A 22,522-nucleotide genomic window follows, 5' to 3' on the forward strand; every position below is an offset into this window, starting at 1 on the left:
ATATCCAAAATATACAAGGAAACCATACAACTCAACATAAAAAAAACCAAACAATCCAATTTAAAAAATGGGCAGAGGAACTGAATAGACATTTGTCCAAAGAAGACATACAGATGGCCGAGAGACACTTGAAAAAATGCTCAACATCTCTAATCATCAAAAGGAGATGCAAATCAAAACCACAGTGAGAATCTGCCTCACGCCTGTGAGAATGGCTATCATCAAAGATATCATAAACAACAAATGTTGGGGAGGATGTGGAGAAAAGGGAGCCCTCCTTGGTAAGATTGTAAATTGGCATGTGTGTGCTCACTCACTCAGTCAGGTCTGACTCTCTGCGCCTCCATGAACCTTTGCGGCTCCTGCCTGGCTCCTCTGTCCATGGAATGCTCCAGGTAAGAATACTGGAGTGTGTTGCCATTCCTTACTCCAAGGGATCTTCCCAACCCAGGGACTGACCCTCATCTCTTGAATCTCCTACATTGGCAGGCAGATTCTTTACCACTAGTGCCATTGGTATAGGCAATTACAATTACCCAATTTTTATAGATTCCTATTAGAAGTAAAAAATAGAACTGCCCTATGATTCAGCAATTTCACTTCCAGGTATTTGCTCAAAAAACCCAAGACACTAATTCCAAAAGATGTATGCATTCCCATGTTCATAGCAGCATTATTAGCCATAATTTAAAAAAATAGCCAAGATATGGAAGCAACCTAAGTGTCATCAACAGACAAATGGATAAAGAAGATGTGGTGTGTGTTTTATATAAAATATTAGCTATAAAAATGAAATCTTGCCATTCGCAACAACATAGACAGATCTAGAAGGTAGTATGCCAAGTGAAGTAAGTCAGACTGAAACAGAAATGCTATAATATCTTACTTATATGTGGAATCTAAAAGCAAGACAAACAAACTAAACAAAAAAAGACTCATAGATACAGAGAACAAATGTGTAGTGGCCAGAGTGGAAGGAGGTGGGGGTCATGAAATAAGCGAAGGGGATTTAAGAGGTACAAACGTGCAGTTATAGAATAAGCCAAGGGGGTGTACTATATAGCATAAGGAACATGGTGATATAATATTGCAATAATTGTAGGGGGACAGATGATTACTAGGTTTATTGTGATCATTTCATAGTGTATGCAAATATCAAATCACTATGTAGTACACCTGAAACTAACATAATATTATATGCCAACTATATTTCAAGAAAAGCTTACAGGAAACCTGGATTCTAGTCTTGGATCTTTTAGTAATAGGTTAATGATTAGTCATATAACTTTACTGGGCCTCAGGCCACCTCACAGAACATGAAGGGCTAAACTAAATTACATCCAAGGGTTCTGGAAAATTCTATGACTCTGAAGTTTGACATAATGTACATTTTAAAAGCATAATAATTATATTTAACTTTATGGAAACAGTCTAACAAACTTGTGGTGGTAGCTTGGGCCAAAGGATAAAGGGAGGATTTCCCAAGTAACAAAAAGCTAGCTTAAGGAAACGTGATGATTCACTCTGAAAGTGTGACCCTGCATTTACAATACAAGCATATTCTGTTGGGAGGTGGAAGTTTCATTTATTCTGTCCTCTCAACCACAGCACCTGAAGGAGATCAGCTTATCTGTTATATTCTCTGTGTTACTAGTTTTTAAAGACTAAGCAGAGTCTATCCCAAATGGCTCAGTGGTAAAGAATTTGTCTGCCAATGCAGGAGATGCATGTTCAATCCCTGGGTTGGGAAGATCCCCTGGAGGAGGGAATGGCGGCTCACTCCAGTATTCTTGCCCAGAAGACCCCATGGACAGAGCAGCCTGGTGGGTTCCTCTACAGTCCATGGGGTCACAGAGTCAGAACACAACTTAGCGACGGAGGACGCATACACTGGATGAAATAGCAGTAGCTTTCCCAAGAACAGCATTAAAACTATGCCAAAGCCTTTGACTGTGTGGATCACAATAAACTGTGGGAAATTCTGAAAGAGACGAGAATACCAGACCACCTGACCTGTCTCTTGAGAAACCTGTATGCAGGTCAGGAAGCAACAGTTAGAACTGGACATGGAACAACAGACTGGTTCCAAATAGGAAAAGGAGTACGTCAAGGCTGTATATTATCACCGTGCTTATTTAACTTATATGCAGCATGCATCATGAGAAACCCTGGGCTGGAGGAAGCACAAGCTGGAATCAAGATTGCAGGGAGAAATATCAATAACCTCAGATATGCAGATGACACCACCCTTATGGCAGAAAGGGAAGAGGAACTAAAATGCCTCTTGATGAAAGTGAAAGAGGAGAGTGAAAAAGTTGGCTTAAACCTCAACATTCAGAAAACTGAGATCATGGCATCTGGTCCCATCACTTCATGGGAAATAGATGGGGAAACAGTGGAAACAGTGTCAGACTTTATTATTTTGGGCTCCAAAATCACTGCAGAGGGTGATTGCAGCCATGAAATTAAAAGACGCTTACTGCTTGGAAGGAAAGTTACGAACAACCTAGACAGCATATTAAAAAGCAGAGACATTACTTTGCCAACAAAGGTCTGTCTAGTCAAGGCTATTGTTTTTCGGGTGGTCGTGTATGGATGTGAGAGTTGGACTATAAAGAAAGCGGAGCCCAGAATTGATGCTTTCGAACTGTGGTGTTGGAGAAGTCTCTTGAGAGTCCCTTGGACTGCAAGGAGATCCAACCAGTCCATCCTAAAGGAGATCAGTCCTGGGTGTTCATTGGAAGGACTGATGCTGAAGCTGAAACTCCAATACTTTGGCTACCTGATGCAAAGAGCTGACTCATTCGAGAAGACCCTGATGCTGGGGAAGATTGAAAGTGGGAGGAGAAGGGGACGACAGAGGATGAGATGGTTGGATGGCATCACCGACTAGATGGACATGGGTTTGGGTGGACTCTGGGAGTTGGTGATGGACAGGGAGGCCTGGTGTGCTGCAGTTCATGGGGTCGCAAAGAGTCGGACACGACTGAGCAACTGAACTGAACTGAACTGAACTGAACAAGGCATAAAGGAAATCTAGGGCAGAATCATCCTACTTGTAATAGCTGGACAACAGCAGACAGAAATGACAAATATTTTCTCTAAACAAAACAGCACAGAATTTAATCAGGCAATCCATGTTACATGGGATGGCATAAAATCATTTCTTTATTTTTGACAGTTTTTAAACTGGGAAGAAATAGTTTTATAAATAATCCAAGATTTAAGTAGCCATGGTCTGTATTATAAGATTTAAGTAGCCTGTATTTACTCCAAATTGATGTAATTTATGGAATTCCTGATAAGGTCTGTAGTAAAAAGAAAAATTCTATAAATGAAGATGGAAGGAAGGAGGAGGGGGAAGCAAGGGAAGGAGGGAGGGAAGGAAAGGAAAAAATCCTGGACTGAGAGAACTGTTTGGGTTCTCTTCTACAAGATAAACAGCCAAACTGGGGTGCAGGGGAGTATGCTATCTCTATTCCAGTTACAGTTCTCAACCAGATTCACCAAAAGAGGCAAAAGACCCATAATAAAACTTTTAATAGCTGAGTAAATGAGTACACCAACTATTAGACCCTCTAGACATGCATAAGCCCTAGGTTGTTCTCTCTCCATCATTTTGCAGTATTCCCTATAGCCAGACATCACTTCACAGCTTGAGATACTGACCTCAAACTCGGTGTTCAGAAAACAACTTAAACAGGTCTATTCTATAGCAACTGGGTACAGTAAGAAAGCTGAAGCAGGGTATAAAGGAGGCATAAAATCATAAAATTCAAAAAGAAGAAAAACATGAAGTTGCTGTGTATTAAACACATGTTTATTTAGCTCTACAAAGAACTAGATTTACATTGAATAATTATACATTTAGAAAATAAAAGCTTTTTAGTGTAAAACACAGTTTTAGTGTAAGAAAACATGCAGTAAAAAGGCTAATCTTTAGAGAGAGAATAAATTAGCAGTTGCTGGAACTGAGAGTAGGAATGGAGAGTATTTGCAAATGGGCCACAAGGGTTCTTATTAAAGTGATGGAAATGTTCTAAAATTGGATTGTGGTGGTGATTGTACAATTTTGTGGTGAATAGATTATACCTCAATGAAGTTTTTAAAAAGAAAAGGCCCCCAAAATATGTGTATCTATATTTTCTAGTTCTTTTCTTTATTAATTGTGTGATAGTTATGTTTTTAATTTACATTTTAAGGAACTGCATGCCAGAAATGCTTTTCTTTCTATGCTTATCTTTGCTCTTCAATAAAAGTGTTCCCCAATTAGTCAAAACTATATTTTATTTTTACTCTAGTTTTGGTAAACTATTAACATTTTTAAAAACAGTTTATTCTTTTTAATGACTTCCCTACTTTATGACTTTTCTTTTAAGCCCTAAATTCAAAAAAGTTGTGTCCAAGTAAAGGCTGGATTGTGGGTCAATTTAAGCAAAATGTACATACTATCACAAAATTCTTAAAACTTTTCTAGTCAAAATAATATGTATTTGCTGGGTAATGTCTTATTATTTTAATAATATACAAACTACAATCATACCCAAGTTCATGTAATCTGGAGCCTCATTTTCCTCACTTACAAGAATAAAACCACATTAGTTTATAGTTGCACATACTGGAAGACCAAATCGGATGGTGTATGTGAAAATACTTTGAAAATTAAAAAGTGCTACGTAAGAGTCATTATCATTATTACCATGAATTCCAAGATATGTGGGAATGCTAACTAAAAGGGATACTTTTTTCCCTGATAGCTCAGTTGGTAAAGAATCTGCCTGCAAAGTGGGAGATCACGGTTGGATCCCTGGGTCAGGAAGATCTGCTGGAGAAGGGATAGGCTACTTACTCCAGTATTCTTGGGCTTCCCTTGTGGCTCTGCTGGTAATGAATCCACCCACAATGTGGTAGACCTGGGTTCGATCCCAGGGTTGAGAAGATCCCCTGGAGAAGGCAAAGGTCTACCCACTCAAGTATTCTGGCCTGGAGAATTCCATGGACTAGTCCATGGGATCACAGAGAGTTAGACATGACTTGAGCAACTTTCACTTTAACTAAAAATAGCATTTTACTACTGTAATTCATAATTAAATCTGTTTTTAAGTTAGTTGTTCCTACCATCTGAATGAAAAGGAATAGGAAAAATGTATCTGTCTGAATTTAAGGAAGTTTTTCTTTCAACAGAGAAAGAAAAAGCAATGTTACTACTGTGACTCAAATAACATTTTTAGACATGAAATACTGCTGCTGCTGCTAAGTCGCTTCAGTCGTGTCCAGCTCTGAAATACTAATGTGCCCAAATATTCAGGAAGAATTGACTTACCGCATTAGTGAAAGAAAGTTAAATTTTTTAGGGGCACAGAAAGCTTCTATTCTACAAAGCAGTTTTGGACTGTACTCCTCAACATTTCCTAACCAAAAAAAAAAAAAAAAAAAAGATAACTTTTGTGAGAATTACATTTCACTGTGTAAAAGTACTATCAAGTTCAGGAAACATTAAGCATAATCTTAATTAAAAACTTGTCTGATTTCACACTGTTGTTAAAACCTCTTTTCTCACTAGTTATCCACAGTTTTATTACTCATCTGTCTCTCTACATTACATAGTAATATCATAGATTTCTTTTCCTTCATCTATGCCTGAAGCTTAAGAAAGAACCATGGTATCTGTTTTGTTCCATAGGATACACAGGGAGAAACATTGAAAACTTGTCACCGTCTGCATGATGAATATCCAAATGACACAGAGAATGAAAAGGCTGGACAGTGAGTTAAATAGGGACGTCAGAGTTTGAAAATTATTCAGCCATGAGCACAGAGGTGTGGCCCTATTGTAAGATTTTTTACTTAAGATTTTATTCATAATATTAAGCACTATTATGTATAATATTAAGCACTTAGTAACCACTAAGCTATCTATTAATGGTCAGACATATCAATTCAGAACAAAGAACCTAGAAAAAGTGATTTGTCTTATCTTTTTTCATTTGATTCCACCTGCCATTTGTACAAGTGATAATTAAGAGACAGTCTTTTCATCCTTGTTTTCCTTCTTAAGGTCACCACATCTGTCATGAAAAGTGTCCATAACCCCATTTTCTCTGTAACTTGCCTTTAGACCTAAAATTCAGTTCTATAGCTAGTGACAAGAAACATAAGGACATACATATTTTTTTAAATTAAAATTTGAGAAAAAGATATGCAAAGCAGTGTTCATAGAGGAGATAGTTTTCATTTTAATTTTTTAAAAAGACATTTAACTTTCAGTTTAGAGGAAGATGAGAAAGAGAGCTCCATACTTTTCAATTTTTAATTACAACATGAACAAAAGTTTGGATCATTTTATGGAAATCATTTGCAAATGAAAGAACACTTGTGATTTTCCTTAATAGAGAATTAGCATTGAAACATTTTGACTCAAAGGGCTACTTACATTTCAGATTGTCTACTGAAATGTGAAATTTAAAACATATTATTTCTCTTCCCTACAGTACTCATTTCTTTTTGTAGTGATATTAAAATTGATTTTACTACCTATGATATACTTTAAATTATTTTCCTTCATCAAATAATGTTTCTTTCCCTTAAGATTTAATTTCTATGTATAATCTCACTAATATAAAGAAGTACTATATGCAATAGTTTTATACTGTTGAGTATTTCACATAATTCCACTTACTCTAATACTTAAAATGCCACATAGATGGAGTTCAGTATAAGTTGACACTTCACTTTCTTTTGCTTATTGACTCAGGGAAGGTTTAAAATGAGTTTAAATGACACAGAGAGAATAATATATGGCAAAATTCTACTCTCTAAGATGTGATCAGATTAATTTATGAGAGTGTTTGCATTCTAGTCACACTTTTGAGATGTTAGACAAATAAACCTTGTAATTTTTTTAGAAATGGTTACATGCTTGAAGACTTTTAATCAAATGGCTTATAATCAGATCTTAATATCCTAATATATGGTATACTAGAACTTCACCCTTTCTGATATTAATATATATCTAACTTCTTTCACTGCTGTTTTTTTACTGTGAAATTTTCAAAATATTTTTGTACTTCACATGTAGTTAAGCCAATTCAGCATGTGTTTACTGTTTTTATGCTTATGCTAACTTGACCTTTAAAAACCACATTAAACATTGAAACTGTTTTGTCTGTGAAAGTGGAATCTGAGATTACATGGCCAGATAGTGGTTCATATTAGTTTAGCCTGTAATTTTCAGGGTATTGACGATCTCCCCAATCCTACTGTGAATTTGCAAGGTAGTTAACTGAAGCCAGGGTTAATAACCAAGTCATCTAACCCATGGGTTTCCCTGACAACTCAGTTGGTAAAAAATCCGCCTGCAATGAAGGAGACCCCGGTTCGATTCCTGGGTCGGGAAGATCCCCTGGAGAAGGGATAGGCTGGCTACCCTCTCCAGTATTCTTGGGCTTCCCTTGTGGCTCAGCTGGTAAAGCCTGCAATATAGGAAACCTGGGTTTGATCCCTGGGTTGAGGAGATCCCCTGGAGAAGGGAAAGGCTACCCACTCCAGTATTCTGGCTTGGAGAATTCCAGGGACTGTATAGTCCATGGGGTTGCAAAGAGTTGGACACGACTGAGTGACTTTCACTCACTCACTCATCTGACCCACAAAATCTCCTGACAACTTAGCTCAGTGTTTAGCCTAATATATGACACCCATCGGTGGCAATTAGGGACATTAATGTGAGGGAGGGAGTATGACTTAGCAATGAACTAAATGTATACAGTTGATGAGATACACTGAAATATTCAGAATCATCTTTTTTCAGTTTATTTCCAGAAAGCAAGACCAATCATTTCATTTGATTTAGGAGGACATGGCTATTTTCAACACTGCTAACAAATAGAAGAGGTTTTTCCCTTTCATGGAAGGGCTCTGTCACTGAAAGTGTTTATATAAAATTTTCAGGGACATGGAATACATCTTGGCAGAAGGTAAACTACCTTATTCAGAAGTGAAATTATGATGTTTATTTCTGGGAGCACTGCCACCTAAAAATAGCCTGTCCAGTCACCTTATAGTGTATTCTTTTATTTCATGGGTGGAAGTGGAAGTTCAGAGCTGAGTCTGTGTTTATCTGTGTTCCTCACTTGACCTAATGGCCAAAAATGCCTGATGCCTTAAAGTACATTTTCTTTAAGAATATAATACAGTTATACCCTGTCAATTGGTCATCTAGTATTTCTCCCTACTCCCTCACACAACATCTAGTCAGGCCACTTGCTTTGGTGTCCTGTGAAAACACATGGCCTTCTGTGCTGTAACCTTTTCCTGGAATGGCTTTCCCCCAAACAGCCTTTTCTCATCTCTCTATTTAATTCCCAACTTATTCTCTCAGCTCTAGCTTGAGTTCTGTGTCTTCTTAGGACCTCACTACACCATCAGCTCCAAATGCTCTCTTTGAAATGCTGAGAACCCTTCTGTATGATATGGAATTTAATACAGCTCTGAAAGATTTCATTTGCTGTTTTTCATATGTATGAATCTTCTTACTTAGGAGAAGGCAAGAAGTTCTTTGAGGGTAGGAATCATACCTCATATTTCTACATCCCATAAAACTTGTTTAGGAAATTTTTACTAGATTAACTTTTGCTGCATGTGATGTGACCATAAATTCACTGGATTAAAAAACCAAATTTATGTCATAGAAAACAAAAAAGGTGAGTGAGTGGATTAATTGGTGGTAAAAGAGTTCATCCAAAATTTATCTTAAGCCTTAGAAAGACACATCCACTGCCTTCTAGATTTATGATGCATGCACCATCGCTTTAGTCATGTCTGACTCTGTGACTCTAAGGACCGTGTCTCGCCAGGCTCCTTTGTCTACATTTGTAGTTGTCCCTTAATATTCTGGAGGGATTGGCTCCAGGATCCCCTGTGGATACCAAAATCCTCAAGTCCCAGATATAAAATGCCAAAATATTTGCATATAACCTAAATTAACCCTCCTGTATACTTTAAACCCTCTCTAGATTGCATATGATATCCAATACAAGGAAAATGTTATATAAATAGGTGTAAATACAGCACAGTATGTAAATAGTTGTCAATACCATGTAAATGCCATGTAAGTTGTTTCTGTGTCAAATCCAAGTTTGTCATTTTTCTAACAGCGTTTGCCCACATTGTGTCCCTGTGTCACACTTTGGTGATTCTCACAATATTGGAAATTTTTTCATTAGTATTTGCTATCATAATCTGTGATCAGTAATCTTTGATGTTACTACTATGATTCACTGAAGATTCAGATGATAGCATTTTTTAGCAATAAAAGATGTTTTAATTAAGGTATGTACATTGTTTTTCAGACATAATGCTTCTTCATACTTTATAGACTACGGTATGGTATATACATGGCTTCCCTTGTGGCTTAGTGGTAGAGAATATGCCTGATAAGCAGGAAATGTGGGTTCAGTCCCTGGGTCAGGAAGATCCCCTGAAGAAAGAAATGGCAACCCACTCCCATATTCTTGGCTGGAAAGTCCCACTGACAGAAGAGCCTGGGGGCTACAGTCCATGGGGTTGCAAAAGAGTCAGACACAAGTTAGTGACTAAACAACAATAGTATATACATAACTTTTATATGCAAGCCATAAAATTCCTTTGACTTGCTTTATTATACTCACTTTATTGCAGTAGTCTGGAATTGAACCCGCAGTCTCTCTCAGGAATGCCTGTATTGTGACTGCACCTGTTATGTTCAGTTAGCATTTATCAAATTGGATTTTCTTTAGCTCTCTGAATAACTTCTTTTCTCAGAAATCAATACTATTTATCCCAACTAGTAATTTGTGTCAGTTTTCATTCTTTTGGAGAATAAATGAGGATGACATGTTTAATAATAATCCTAGTAGGGTATGGCAACCCCCTCCAGTATTCCTGCCTGGAAAATCCAGCGGACAGAGGAGCCTGGTGTGCTACAGTCCACAGGTTGCAGAGTCGGACACGACTCAGAGAGCAACACTGTATTGACCACTAAGGTGTGTCTAGGGAAAAGGCTATGTTAAAACGAGGCCGTTTTGAGTGTTCACCCAGCAGAGAGTCCTGACTCACTTTGGTTACTGAGGACACAAGACCGTAGGAGGGCAGGGTTTCCCCCAGGCATCCTCTGCAGCACAAACTGCAGTGGCTGCAGACGGCAGCGTTGCCCAGGGATCCCACAGCTGTTCTATTTCCCTGTCACGTGTGTGGCTTGGCAGCCAGAAGCTCTTGAAAAGTCTTCATCTTCCGTGGGGCTTCCCTTTGGAGTTAAGCTTTCCCCTTTCATAACGATGAAACAAAACTCTGTTGACTGAGCAATAGGTGTTTCACCTCATTTCTTTCTTGAATCATCCCTTAGTCCCGTTTTTTTTTTCTTTTTAGTTGGTGTACATAGTCTTCCACGTCACTTTCATGTGACATAGTGACTAAGCAGCTGGGAAAAATGCCGTGAGAGTGGCATGGATACACACATGTACAGCACATAGAGCCTGTTACACTCATGTGGTTGTGAGTGTAGGCAGGGTTCTTTCAACTTGCTACTACGTTGCCCCATCCTGGGCAATCACATCATGGAACCGTGGCACAGGTGAAATAAGAGGTGACCTTTGTCCTCCATTTGGCAAGAGCCAGACCCTTGTTTTGCCCAACGAGGGTGCCGTGGTTTAAGAAAATTATGGAGAAAGTGGCTATGATTTAGCAGTTTGCACCAAAAATGATTTCCCATCCAGAGGTTAAGGGGTGGGGCTTTACAATTTAGAAGAGACATGGATAAGTTAGAGCAGACTACTTCAGGTTCACAAAGGTTTAGTGTGAGGATGACTGAAAATTGTGTCCCATCTCCACTCATGACAGATCAGAAAGTAAGGAGCTTAGTGGCTTGGGGGAATTGATACAAGCTCTCATTGTAGGTCATTTGAAGACCTCAGGCTCTTTCTTATATTGGGGAAATGCTTGTATTCTCAGGACTTGGCCTAATAATGGTAGAAAAGAGGAAAATTATTTCATCCCTTCCCTTTTCTATAGGCAAAGCTGAAAATGATCAATGGGTAGTTATTATTAGCATATTTTAATAATAATAATAACACTACCAACAGTTACTAACCTATTGTGTGGAAGGCACTATTTTAAGGACTTTAACTCATTCAATCTTTGCAATCTGTTAGGCATATACCCTTTTATTATTCTCATTTTAGAGATGAGGAAACTGAGGCTCAAGAGGTTTAAGTAAATGACTAATCACACACAGTTGGCAAGATCTGAATCCAGAAAGACTGATTCCAGAGTTCTAGCTTTTAGCTACCATGTCATACTGTCTCATGTTTATTTTTCCCTCCATAGATATTTTAACACTAAACTAGGAGCCACAAAAGAGAAAAGAGACTCTCTGAAGGTTTGACAGAGGAAGAGATGAAGAGTGGATAATCATAAGTACAGGTTCTTGAATTCTAACAGACTTTTTTTTAAAAAAGAAGTGTAAATCTATGGCTGATTCATATCAATGTATGACAAAACCCACTGAAATGTTGTGAAGTAATTAGTCTCCAACTAATAAAAAAATTAAAAAAAAAATAAATAAAAAATTAAAAAATAAAAAGAGAAAAAAAAAAAGAAAACAAAGGTGTACATATGATAATGAAGTGTGACACTTATTTGATTTTATAATGGTGGCTGTTATTGGCATGACAGAATCTAAATATTTTTAGAAGTCAGAATGATTAAAAAATAAATTCTAGTTTAAAAATCAGTAGTTCTGGGCAATAACAACAGCTCTTTCAGTGACCTATGATCTTAGGTCACTTATACACATTATTCTTGACTTCTTTCCTGTGAAATATGGATTATATCTCTCAGAGTAGTTATAAAGGCAAAATTATACACAGGATATGAGAGCAAATTGAAGATTATAAAGCTGGGTTCAAATAAGAAGCTTTATTATTTTAGTAAGAAAGCAATATCAATTTATCAATAAAAATTACTATCAGTTATTAATAAACTGTCTTGCAATAGTTCATTTTATGAGAAGTGTACCAAAACGCTTTAGGTTATTTATGTCAATGCCTTAATGTTGCTGATCATCTGTCTTAGAAATTCTAAGACATTCAGGAAGTCTTGCTCTTTCTTCCATGAGCTGAGCACATGTTGCTCATACTCTATGGGTTTACTTACTACTTTGCATGATTGCCTGTCCCAGAAGACTGTGAGTCCCTAGAAGCAGTGGCTATTTTCTGTTAAACTTTGTATGTCTCAGAAGAGAGCTGGCTACGTAAATATAAAATAAATGATGTAGAAAGAATATAATCCAAGAAGACAGAGATCATGTTTTCCATATCACTGTTCCTATATTTTATCCAAGTATGTTATTCTGGAATAGGTTTGGATTGCTGAATAAATAGATTAAATATTTAACATTTAAAGCAACCACCACATAGCACTGCTAGATTAACAAATTTGACTTGTATCAGTCTACTCTGAGGGGCTTCCCTGGTGTCTCAGACAGTAAATAATTCACCTACAATGCGGAAGACCTGTGTTCGATCCCTGGGTTGGGAAGATGCCCTGGAGAAGGGAACAGCTACCTACTCCAGTATTCTGGCCTGGAGAATCCCATGGACAGAGGAGCCTGGCAGGCTACAGTGTGTGGGGTCGCAAAGTTGGACACGACTGGGCGACTCTAACACACACAGTCTACTTTGAAAAGCAAGTGCCTCTCTGACAAGAGCAAATGAGAGTAAATTAGAAATGTGACCATAAAGGAATGAGATTAATTTTCACTTGTGATTTGTAAAAATCAATCTCCTTACTTTACACTCATGTCTTGTAAATTAAAGAGGATTACCTAGATGTCTTACAGCAGTGCTTAGAGCTTTAACAAATACATCATACATTAAAAAAAAGTTATTTTACTGAAGGTGCTATTATAAATGGAATGTGATCTTCTGGAAAATAGTCTGTAAGCAGGTAGCACTGAATAAGTAAGAAAGCAATTCTTCAAAATAAAATACGTACAGAAAATAAAGCATATACCAGATCACAGAAAGGAAAGCAGTATAAATGACTTCCCAAAGGTAATAGGTGTGAATAAGACATGTCTGAGAGTATACTAGTTGAAATCAGTTATGCTAAAGTTATTTATGAAATAGACTGAATAACTTAAGAACAGAACTCCCATTCATACAAGGCATTTACTTCAAGCTTCTTGTCTCATCACTGAAGAAATATTTAAGTTTCTATTATTTTCCAAAATTATGTTCTTATCTCTAAAAGTTGGCAGTACACCACTTCAGTAATTCAGCTGTCTGAAAAATACCCCTGCATCTAAATTCATCTAAATTGACATAAGTGATAAAATTAAATGCTGAGAAGTGTTTAAAGGGTATTATATTAGGCAAACTAACATGAACATGATCTGTATATCAAATGATAATAAAACTACACTAATTTCTAATAGGAAATGGGGTTCACAAATGCAAATTTCTTAGTTCTACATACTCAATTCAAGAGTTTATAATCTTATAATCTATATCTGGAAACACTTTAAAAAATACTATTATAAAAATTGTGGTAATTTTTGTAATGTCACTTATCTGATCAACATTACTACTGAAGTAAGAGTTGATAGGTTCAAGGTATAAATATTATATACTTGGTATTGAGAGAGTCAATTCCTAGGCAGGCTGATAAGAAGTTCAGGTGTCCCCAAGGAGAGAGAAGAATTCTCAAGGAGGAGGAAAGGACAAACTTTTTTTCTCTCTACATTCCTTAGGCTTATATAACAATAATGTATCCTGCTTGAGGATAGTCTCTGGAAAAAAACCTTCTGGCTAATCCTGTTATCTTAAAATGTAAATTATGGGAGTGGGTCTAGTGAGGTCTTTACAACCTCCAGACATTCTTTTGATTCACTGTAATAAGTAGTTAAAAAGTATATAACTTCATTGCTAACACTAGTAAGGGGGCATTTTCTGTCCCCTTCTGATGTCTATGTCAGAAGCTTTCTCTATTTCTTTATACTTAAATAAAACTTTATTACATAAAAGCTCTGAGTGATCAAGCCTCATCTCCAGCCCCAGATTGAATTCTTCTCCTCTGGAGGCCAAGAATCCCGGCATCTTTCGTGGTTCAGCAGCAACCTTTCATCTTGGGGGCTCTTCCGGGACAAGGACAAGGTAAGTAAGGATGCTTCGAGCTCTAGTTCTTTGTTCTCCTAGCGAACATGTTTTCTGCTGTACTTTACGAGCTCTATGGTGTGCTTGTGTGAATGAATGACATGCCCTGCGCAAAACAGGCAGAGCCCTGCTGTGTGGTTCCACGGTGACCATATATGACTGTGGCAGAAACCTGGCGGGGGTTTATACCGACCTGCCAATGCCAAGAGGCACCCAACGTCACCTTTGGGGACCGACCAGAAATGGGCAAAGCGTGTGGACCAAACTCTCCTTTCTTGGTCAAACTTCCCAGTCTCTTTGACCATTTCATAACATCTTGGGAATTAGAACTACTAACCTAATTTGTCGAATCATAGATTTTCAAGGGGCTTGTGATCTGTGCTCTTACTGCGTACTGTTACATAGGTCCCAAGCTTAGATTGGTAGTCAGGAAGCACCTAGCCTCACTAGGAATTGAGAGTTCAGAAGTTAGATGGAGCTCCAGCTCCAAGAGCATCTCTGAGGTTAAAGGTTACTCAAGAAATAGAAAGAATCAAGGAGGATCTGGGAGACTATTTAGAGGACCCAGAAAAATATATTAGAGCTTTTAAAAGTGTTACTCTGCTTTATGACCTTACTTGGAAGGATGTGATGTATATCTTGGGACAAATGCTGACTCATGACTCAAAATCTCAAGTTTTGGGGAAAGCTGTTGCTTATGGAGATGAATGGCTTGGTAATGAATCAGTAGGAAAGAAGAAGGGCAGCTATTCACACTGGGAATCAGGCAGTCCCAACTATAGAACCAGACTGGGACTATAATATGGCTAAAGGAAGATGGGATCAGTCATTTTGTCAGATGTATTCTTGAAGGGCTCAGGTAAGCGCATGCTAAGGCTTTAAACTATGCCAAATTGGCAAACATAGAACAGGAGGAGAAGGAAGCTCCTGGTAAATCCTAGACAGACGAGAGAAGCCCTTTGCAGATTCACTGAGATTGATCCCGAAAGTGAAGAGGGAAGAGTGATCTTAAAAGATACATTTCTTACTCAGTTGGCTCCAGATATCCGCCATAAGCTATTAAAACAGGCGTATGGACCAAATCAGTCTTTGGCTAATGTGTTGCAACTGGCCCAAACAGTCTATTATGGTAGTGAACATGAGGAAAAGAAAGAAAGGCAGAAAAAGACAAAGGAACAGGCGGAAGCCCTCGTAATGGCTATAAGAACCGTTCTTAAACAGCCTGAGAAAAATGCCCAGAGGGACCCAGGTGAAAATTACTGCTATTACTGTGGAAAGGAGGGGCACCTCAAGCGGGATTGCCCTCAGGCATCTAAGCCACCCCGGCTGCACGTCTGGTCTACAAGGGACCACACTGGAGGAGAGACTGCCCTCAGAAGCATAGGTTTCAGGGGTCAGGACTGAAGATGCCCGGGGATCCCCACACAAGCTCCCATCTACACCTGAGGAATCTCGGGTATTAATAACCGAGGGGGGGCCAACCCGTCAATTTCCTTTTAGATACTGGGGCAACTTTCTCTGTGCTTACTGAAGCCCCTGGCCTACTTTCTTCCCAATCTGCTTCCGTAGTGGGACTGTCTGGACAAGCCAAACGATTGTTCTTTAAGCTGTAACTGGGACTGTGCTATTTTCACATGAGTGTCTGATCGTGTCAGAGTCTTCCTCCCCCCTTTTGGGGAGGGATATACTGAGCAAGGTCCATTCCTCTGTTTTCATGAATATGGAGCCCTCCCTTTCTCTCCCTTTAATTGAACAAAATGCCACCCTGGATAGGCTGATGGAAAATCTGTGGGTCAAGCACAAAATGCTATTCTTGTAGTTGTCAAGCTCAAAGACCCGCACTTATTTCCACATAAGAAGCAGTATCCACTGAAGCCCGAGGTTAAGGAATAGATGAAATCTTACTCTACTGATTTCTCATGATGTGAGTGGAATCTTAAACTCGAAGGTTAATACTTGAATGACAAATAGTAGGCTTCTTAAATATCAGTCATTGTTATTACAAGGACCAATAACAAAGCTTAAAGTATGTGGAAATTTAAATCCTGCCACTTTCCTTCCTGAGAAGGAAAATGAAACACCTGATCATGATTGTTCCCAGTTTCCAACTTTAAACTATGCAGCTCAGGAAGATCTAATGGATACCCCATTAGAAAATCCTGAAATGGAAATATTTACAGATGGCAGTTCTTTTGTTCGGGATGGAAAGCGTAAAGCAGGTTATGCCATGGTGATGGCTGAACAGGTTTTAGAAGCAAAATCTCTCTCCCAGGGAATCAGTGCTCAGTTAGCAGAGCTTGTGGCTCTGACCTGAGCTCTAGAGTTAAGCAAAGGGCAGCTAGTAGATATCTACACTGATTCTAAGTATGCTTATTTGACTTTACATGCTCATGGTGCTATATGGAAAGAAAGACAGTTTAAAACGGCAACAGGAGAACCGATTAAGCATTTCAGAGAGATCAGGAGACTATTAACTGCTGTGTATTGTCCTAAAGAAGTAGCTCTTATGCATTGCAAAGGGCACAGCAGGGATGGGGGTAAAGTAGCCAAAGGTAATCAGCTGGCTGACTGTCAAGCCAGAAAAGCAGTGCTTTACTGAAACCCCTTCACTGCAGACACCCTTGATCTGGACCGGTCCTGTGCAACAGGGAAAAACCACAATATACTGAGGAAGAATTAAAGAGATATGAGAAAAGGGGAGCAAAGATTGCTGATAAAAGGATGGTTACAGTCCGTGGATGGACGATTACTAATTCCTGAAAATGCTCAATGGAAAAGTTTTCCTAAAGCTGTGGAATTAACTAATTATGTAACTCAGCTCTCAGCTTTTCAACAGGCATTAAAGGAATTCCAGGAAGTGACTGCTGACCCAGCTTCTGAGTCAAGCAAGCCTCTATTTGAGCCAGGAACCAAGGTCCTGATAAAAATATTGGGACCTGGGAGCCAATCTCTCGAGCCCCTCTGGGAAGGCCCTTACCAGGTTATTCTTTCTTCTCCCACAGTTGTCAAAGTTCCAGGAATTGATTCGTGGGTGCATCATACCCAAGTTAAGAGGTGGCACCCTGACCAAAAACTAACAGACGTCATTTTATGTCTTTACTTTCTATGCTCTGACTTTGTACTTTTCAGATGGGCCTGATAATCTATGTGAGTCTACTGCTGCTGACTCCAAACATCCTGAGTCTGCCGTTTGCCCCTCAAGACAACGCCTTCCTGTCCTGACTCATTCCTACCCCACATTCTACAATTGGTCTAATTGCTGGGTCTGCAGAGCACTCCCCTCCTCAAGTGGAAGACTTCCCATGGTGGGTTTCTCCACTTCAAGGAAAGGACTTTCTTCAACTCTGTGATGACATCTAACAATCCTAAGATGGACTGATGTAACTATGGACATAATGTGACTTTTCATTTTGATTTTAACTTGGTTTAATGACTATTTTGCCTTACATCTGTAACTGTATAATGGGGTTTTCTAACTGTCTAAAAGCTTTTAAGTTACAAACGGTTGTCCAAGCTCCTACGAGTGCCACAATCTCCTCCAACTATTACTTGGATACCGTGGATCAGAGACCCTCAATATGAGGGTTAGGAGAATATGTTGCCTCAACAATTTAGGGACCATGCCCCTAAACAGCAGGAAGTAGTTATGGAACGAAAATGATGCCCCTTTCCCTTAGCAACATAATTCTCCTAAAAGAAAAAGGGGGAATGAGAGAGTCAATTCCTAGGCAGGTTGATAAGAAGTCCGGGTGTCCCCAAGGAGTGAGGGCTCTGGACTTCTCAAGGAGGAGGAAAGGACAAACTTTTTTTCTCTCTACATTCCTTAGGCTTATATAACAATAATGTACCCTGCTTGAGGATCGTCTCTGGAAAAAACCTTCTGGCTAATCCTGTTATCTTAAAATGTAAATTATGGGAGTGGGTCTAGTGAGGTCTTTACAACCTCCAGACTTTCTTTTGATTCACTGTAATAAGTAGTTAAAAAGTATATAACTTCATTGCTAACACTAGTAAGGGGGCACTCTTTCTGCCCCCCTTCTGATGTCTATGTCAGAAGCTTTCTCTATCCCTTTTATACTTTAATAAAACTCTATTACACAAAAGCTCTGAGCGATCAAGCCTCGTCTCTAGTCCCAGATTGAATTCTTCTCCTCTGGAGGCCAAGAATCCCAGTGTCTTTCGTGGTTCAGTAACATGTGCATTACTCTGTATACATATGTAAAATGAGTTCATGTGAAGGATAATACTGTGTAAAAACAGCACTCTATAAAAACAGAAATATCTCACATGCACCATTTGCAGAGAGGAGTGAAGGGGAAAATTCTGTAATCACAACAGAACTGGGCTCTATCTAAACCTGCCTCCTACCTATAAAGGGTGTGAGTCCTACTCTAATGGGACACTACAGTCTCCTGGGTTGATCACCAGTGTCCTCACCATGATTCCCTATCAGCTATGACAACAGTATGTGTAATTGCAGTCAAAGTGTTGAGGTCAAGCTCCTAATTTTGGAATCACCAAATACATGTAAAAATGAATCATCACAGAGAAGAATATTTTTCATACCCAGTAATTAATATTATAGGATAGTTAGTAAGTGGAAAGAACTGGGGTAGTGGATTCTAGGGTAATAGTGATCACTGAAATGGCTAGTCTACATTGAACAGTGAAGATAACTTGGATAGTTGGATTATCCCACTTGTTCTGGGACGTGCAAGATCACACAAAATGATGTCACTTCAAAGGTTGAGGACATACCCTTCTACCTGGGATGTACTAGTTATACCTATACCTACTTATAACCTATATGATTTCCATTATTAGTCTACAAACATTTGTGTAAAAGTGTGAAATATAATATCCATGAGAAGAAAGGGTGAACTACTTCCGATTTCCCTCCTGGGGTGAAGATTATAAATGGGTATGTATCAACCATGCACTTGCATACAAATACATATAAATTTTCTCTTTTTAAACTGCAGTACCTTTAATATGTCTACTTTGTGTGGATGTGTATGTGTGTTCAGTCCTGACTGACTCCCTGCTACCCTGTGGACAATAGCCCCTCTGAGGGCTGTAGCCAACTGTAGCCCCATGGACAGGCTCCTCTGTCTATGGGATATTCCAAGCAAAATTACTGGAGGTGGGTTGCCGTTTCCGTCTCCAGGGGATCTTCCTGACCCAGGGATTGAACTTGTCTCTCTTGAGTCTCCTGCATTGGCAGATGGGTTCCTTACCAACTGTCCACTTTAAACCTTCCTTAGCTGGGTGGTGGTTTGTGCCTCCTCACATTTTTGAGGGAATTTTCTAGAAGTTTTCCATTATCAGCTTGGCATTTGATTATGCAGCTTGAAGGGGTTTCAGTGTCTTTAAGTGATTTCTAATAGTTCAAAAATCCTAAGTAAATTCTTATATTTCATAAAAGATCTCACTGGTAACTCAAAGGCTCCCAGTTTGAAGTTATCAGACCTTTTAGGAGACCACAATTATAATGTTGATATTTTTATGGTCAACAGCTCTTTTGTTGTACAAAGTCTTTAAAAAAATAATATTGAAGAAACTATAACAGTCATAAAATTAATATCAAGGAGATTCTGTCCTTTATGCTGTTTCATAGAGAGAGGGGTTTAGACACAAAGAACAATATAAATAAACACACCAGACAATAAACACTTCATGATTAGGAGCATTATGTTCTATGCTCTGTGTCCCAACACTCCCCAGTGCAAAGATGTTCATGTATAACACTGTCATTAAGTCTTTACCAGCTATATGAAGTTATATTTCATCACAAAATCAATATTTTTGAAAAATAAATCTAAGATTGCATTAATTTAGCAGGGTTCAGAAAAGAAAGAGTTTTTTCCTAGGCCCTGACTTGATTTTTACTCCTATAACTGAAAATATTTAATCCCCAGAGGCACAGTATGAAGTCAGGAGTGAAGTCAGAAGCAGTTTTACTGTAGTACCTCCCGCCAGTGTTAAGGGAAGCATAATGCAAGTTCAATGCAATACCTTATGTCTCTAAGCACTTCTTATCTAATATTTAGGTAAATAACATAGTTGTGCCTATCCAACTCAAAAATCCCTACTGCAGCACAAATGGACAAACGTAAAAAATAGCACTGGGTCAAACTGCTTTTATGGAAGGGGATTTCTCCTGTCATCTGATGGCAACAGTAACTATTTACTGAACTGTACACAGTCTCAGGGAGCTCCTAACATACTGTACTGGTGTCTAATATCAGGGACTCCTCCATGTTCAGGAGAGGTGGACATTAATCAAATTCTCAAATATGGTTTTATCTACACAGTCTGGAATGCAGCCACTAGAATACATTTTTTTCTAGTTTTTGTTGCAATGTGTCAGTTTTTAAATTTATATTTTAAACAGACACAATAGAACATGCTTTCATTTGGTTTACTCCACACTGATGCAATGTGTTTAATGTATAAACTTGTATCAAAATGTCTTCTTCATCTTAACACTTAGCTCTGTGTGTACATAAAATAGAAATGTGTGTGAAATATATAAAATATTCAAACCATATTATCTAATAGTTATATATATATGTACTGTAACCTCAATAGGTACTTATAACTACAGAATCACAGATTAACTATACCATTTACTTAATTTTTAAAGCAGTGGTGAGAATAATTATGTTATATGCATAGGTATATACTACATGTAAATATACCTCATCTCCATTTATATATACATAAATTTATATTTTAATTATGATTACAGAGTACATAATTAAGTTAGTGAGCACTGCTCAGAACTTAGGAAGTAAATAAAGACCATAGAAAGTCAGCTGGGTAAAAAGTGCTTTATGACTCCTCATTAAGTATATGTGTTTACCTTTCATTTATTATGAAGAAGTTTTCTAAAAAGTAAATTGATGTTTATTTTTTGTTTAATGAGTACATAATATAGTTCACTTTGTTGAAAACTCTGATATGCTGATATGAAAGTATTGGTACAGATTTAGGAGCAAGAGTAATGAATGATTAGATAGAGAAGAAAAAAGAATCTTTAGGAGAAAAAAATTTAAAAAAGAAGACAGGACTTTCAAAAGCATTTAAAGAATGATTACCTACCAGTTCTACTCGTCCGAAACCTCCAACTCCAAGGGTGTCAATGATGTTGAAATCAGACAGCTTCAGGTTGGCGAAGAAAGCAGCTTCAGCTTCATATCTGGAGTTTTTGATGCGAAAAAATGGAAATTTCTTAGAGGTGCAAACACGAGTACCACGTACAACTGTACCGGAATGACATGACTGTGAAACAGGGTTTACCTGCTTAAATTCCATCTTGCCTTTAGAGTCTGCGTTTTCTCACACTCATAATTTTTTTTTTGGTCCCAGTTGTGCAGAATAACCTAGATTTGAGCTTGTTTTTTTCAAAGTAGAAAAATACAAAGTACCCACTGCATGCCAGTCATGTGACTGATAAATCCAGTTATCAAATCAAAGTTACATCTTGGTGTTTTTCTACGCGTCTTCTTACGAGCACAGATTGTTTGTGTTGTTCTTTTTTGGTTTTGTTTTGGATTGTTTGGTTTTGCTTGGGTTTTTTTTTGCCGTTCAGGTTTTGGATGGCAGTTTCTCATTAGGTTCCCTTATCCACAGGCTGGCAGTGGCTCCTATTAATAATTATTAAAAGCGGCAAGATCATTGAGGTTTCTGGAGTGCAGTCACAGCCAGGTTTTAGGAAAACAGATCCAAAAAGCTGAGGACTGATGTGGAAATATCTGAAATGGATGGTTTCAGAAGCATATTCACATTCCTAAAAAGTGTCTTCCCTTCGTTTGTGATTACCCACTGACTCTCAGCTAGTAATCCCAGTGTCTTTAGGCTTGCCAGTTTCTTATATGAGTGGTGTGGAGGAGCACAGACTAGCTTTCAAAAGTCTAACTCTTCGGACAGGCAAATTGGACACATGCAAGTGGCCAAAATAAGTGTCTCCTGATGAGACAAGTGAATATGAGCTGCTTAAAATATCTCCTTGTTAAAAGGCCCTACTATTTTTAGAAAGGGCAGGAAGGCAAAAAGATGATCCTCCCACTCACTCAAGTCAGGTCAGGGAGTAATTCAGCTGTCTCAAAAATAAAGTATTTGAATAGCTATGTGTAATCCATGACCTTCAACCAGGCAGTACCTGATTCAGTAGTATGCTATAGATAGACATGATGAATGTGCCTGAAATAATGATACTAACACAGCTTGTTTATGTCCGGTTTTGGAAAGACTCATCCACAGGCAGGCTTGGTGTTAAGCTGTGCTAACATGTTAGCTATTCCATTATAATCAAACACAAATTCGGACTCCCC

At 38.3% G+C, this 22,522-nt stretch overlaps 1 protein-coding gene across 2 annotated transcripts in view; it reads right to left on the bottom strand.

Moving 5' to 3' along the window:
- Positions 1-22,522, bottom strand: part of PRKG1 (protein kinase cGMP-dependent 1) — a 371,505-nt gene that overhangs the window by 34,923 nt on the left and 314,060 nt on the right. For both annotated transcript variants that reach the window (XM_043476155.1, XM_043476154.1), the window contains one exon: positions 21,291-21,387. Coding sequence is in view for 1 of the 2 variants with exons in the window: in XM_043476154.1 (XP_043332089.1) it covers positions 21,291-21,387 (97 nt within the window). In the remaining variant the exon portion in view is untranslated. The remainder of the gene's footprint in view (positions 1-21,290; positions 21,388-22,522) is intronic.

The sequence above is a fragment of the Cervus canadensis genome, chromosome 8 (genome assembly GCF_019320065.1).
Source record: "Cervus canadensis isolate Bull #8, Minnesota chromosome 8, ASM1932006v1, whole genome shotgun sequence".
NCBI lineage: Eukaryota > Metazoa > Chordata > Mammalia > Artiodactyla > Cervidae > Cervus > Cervus canadensis.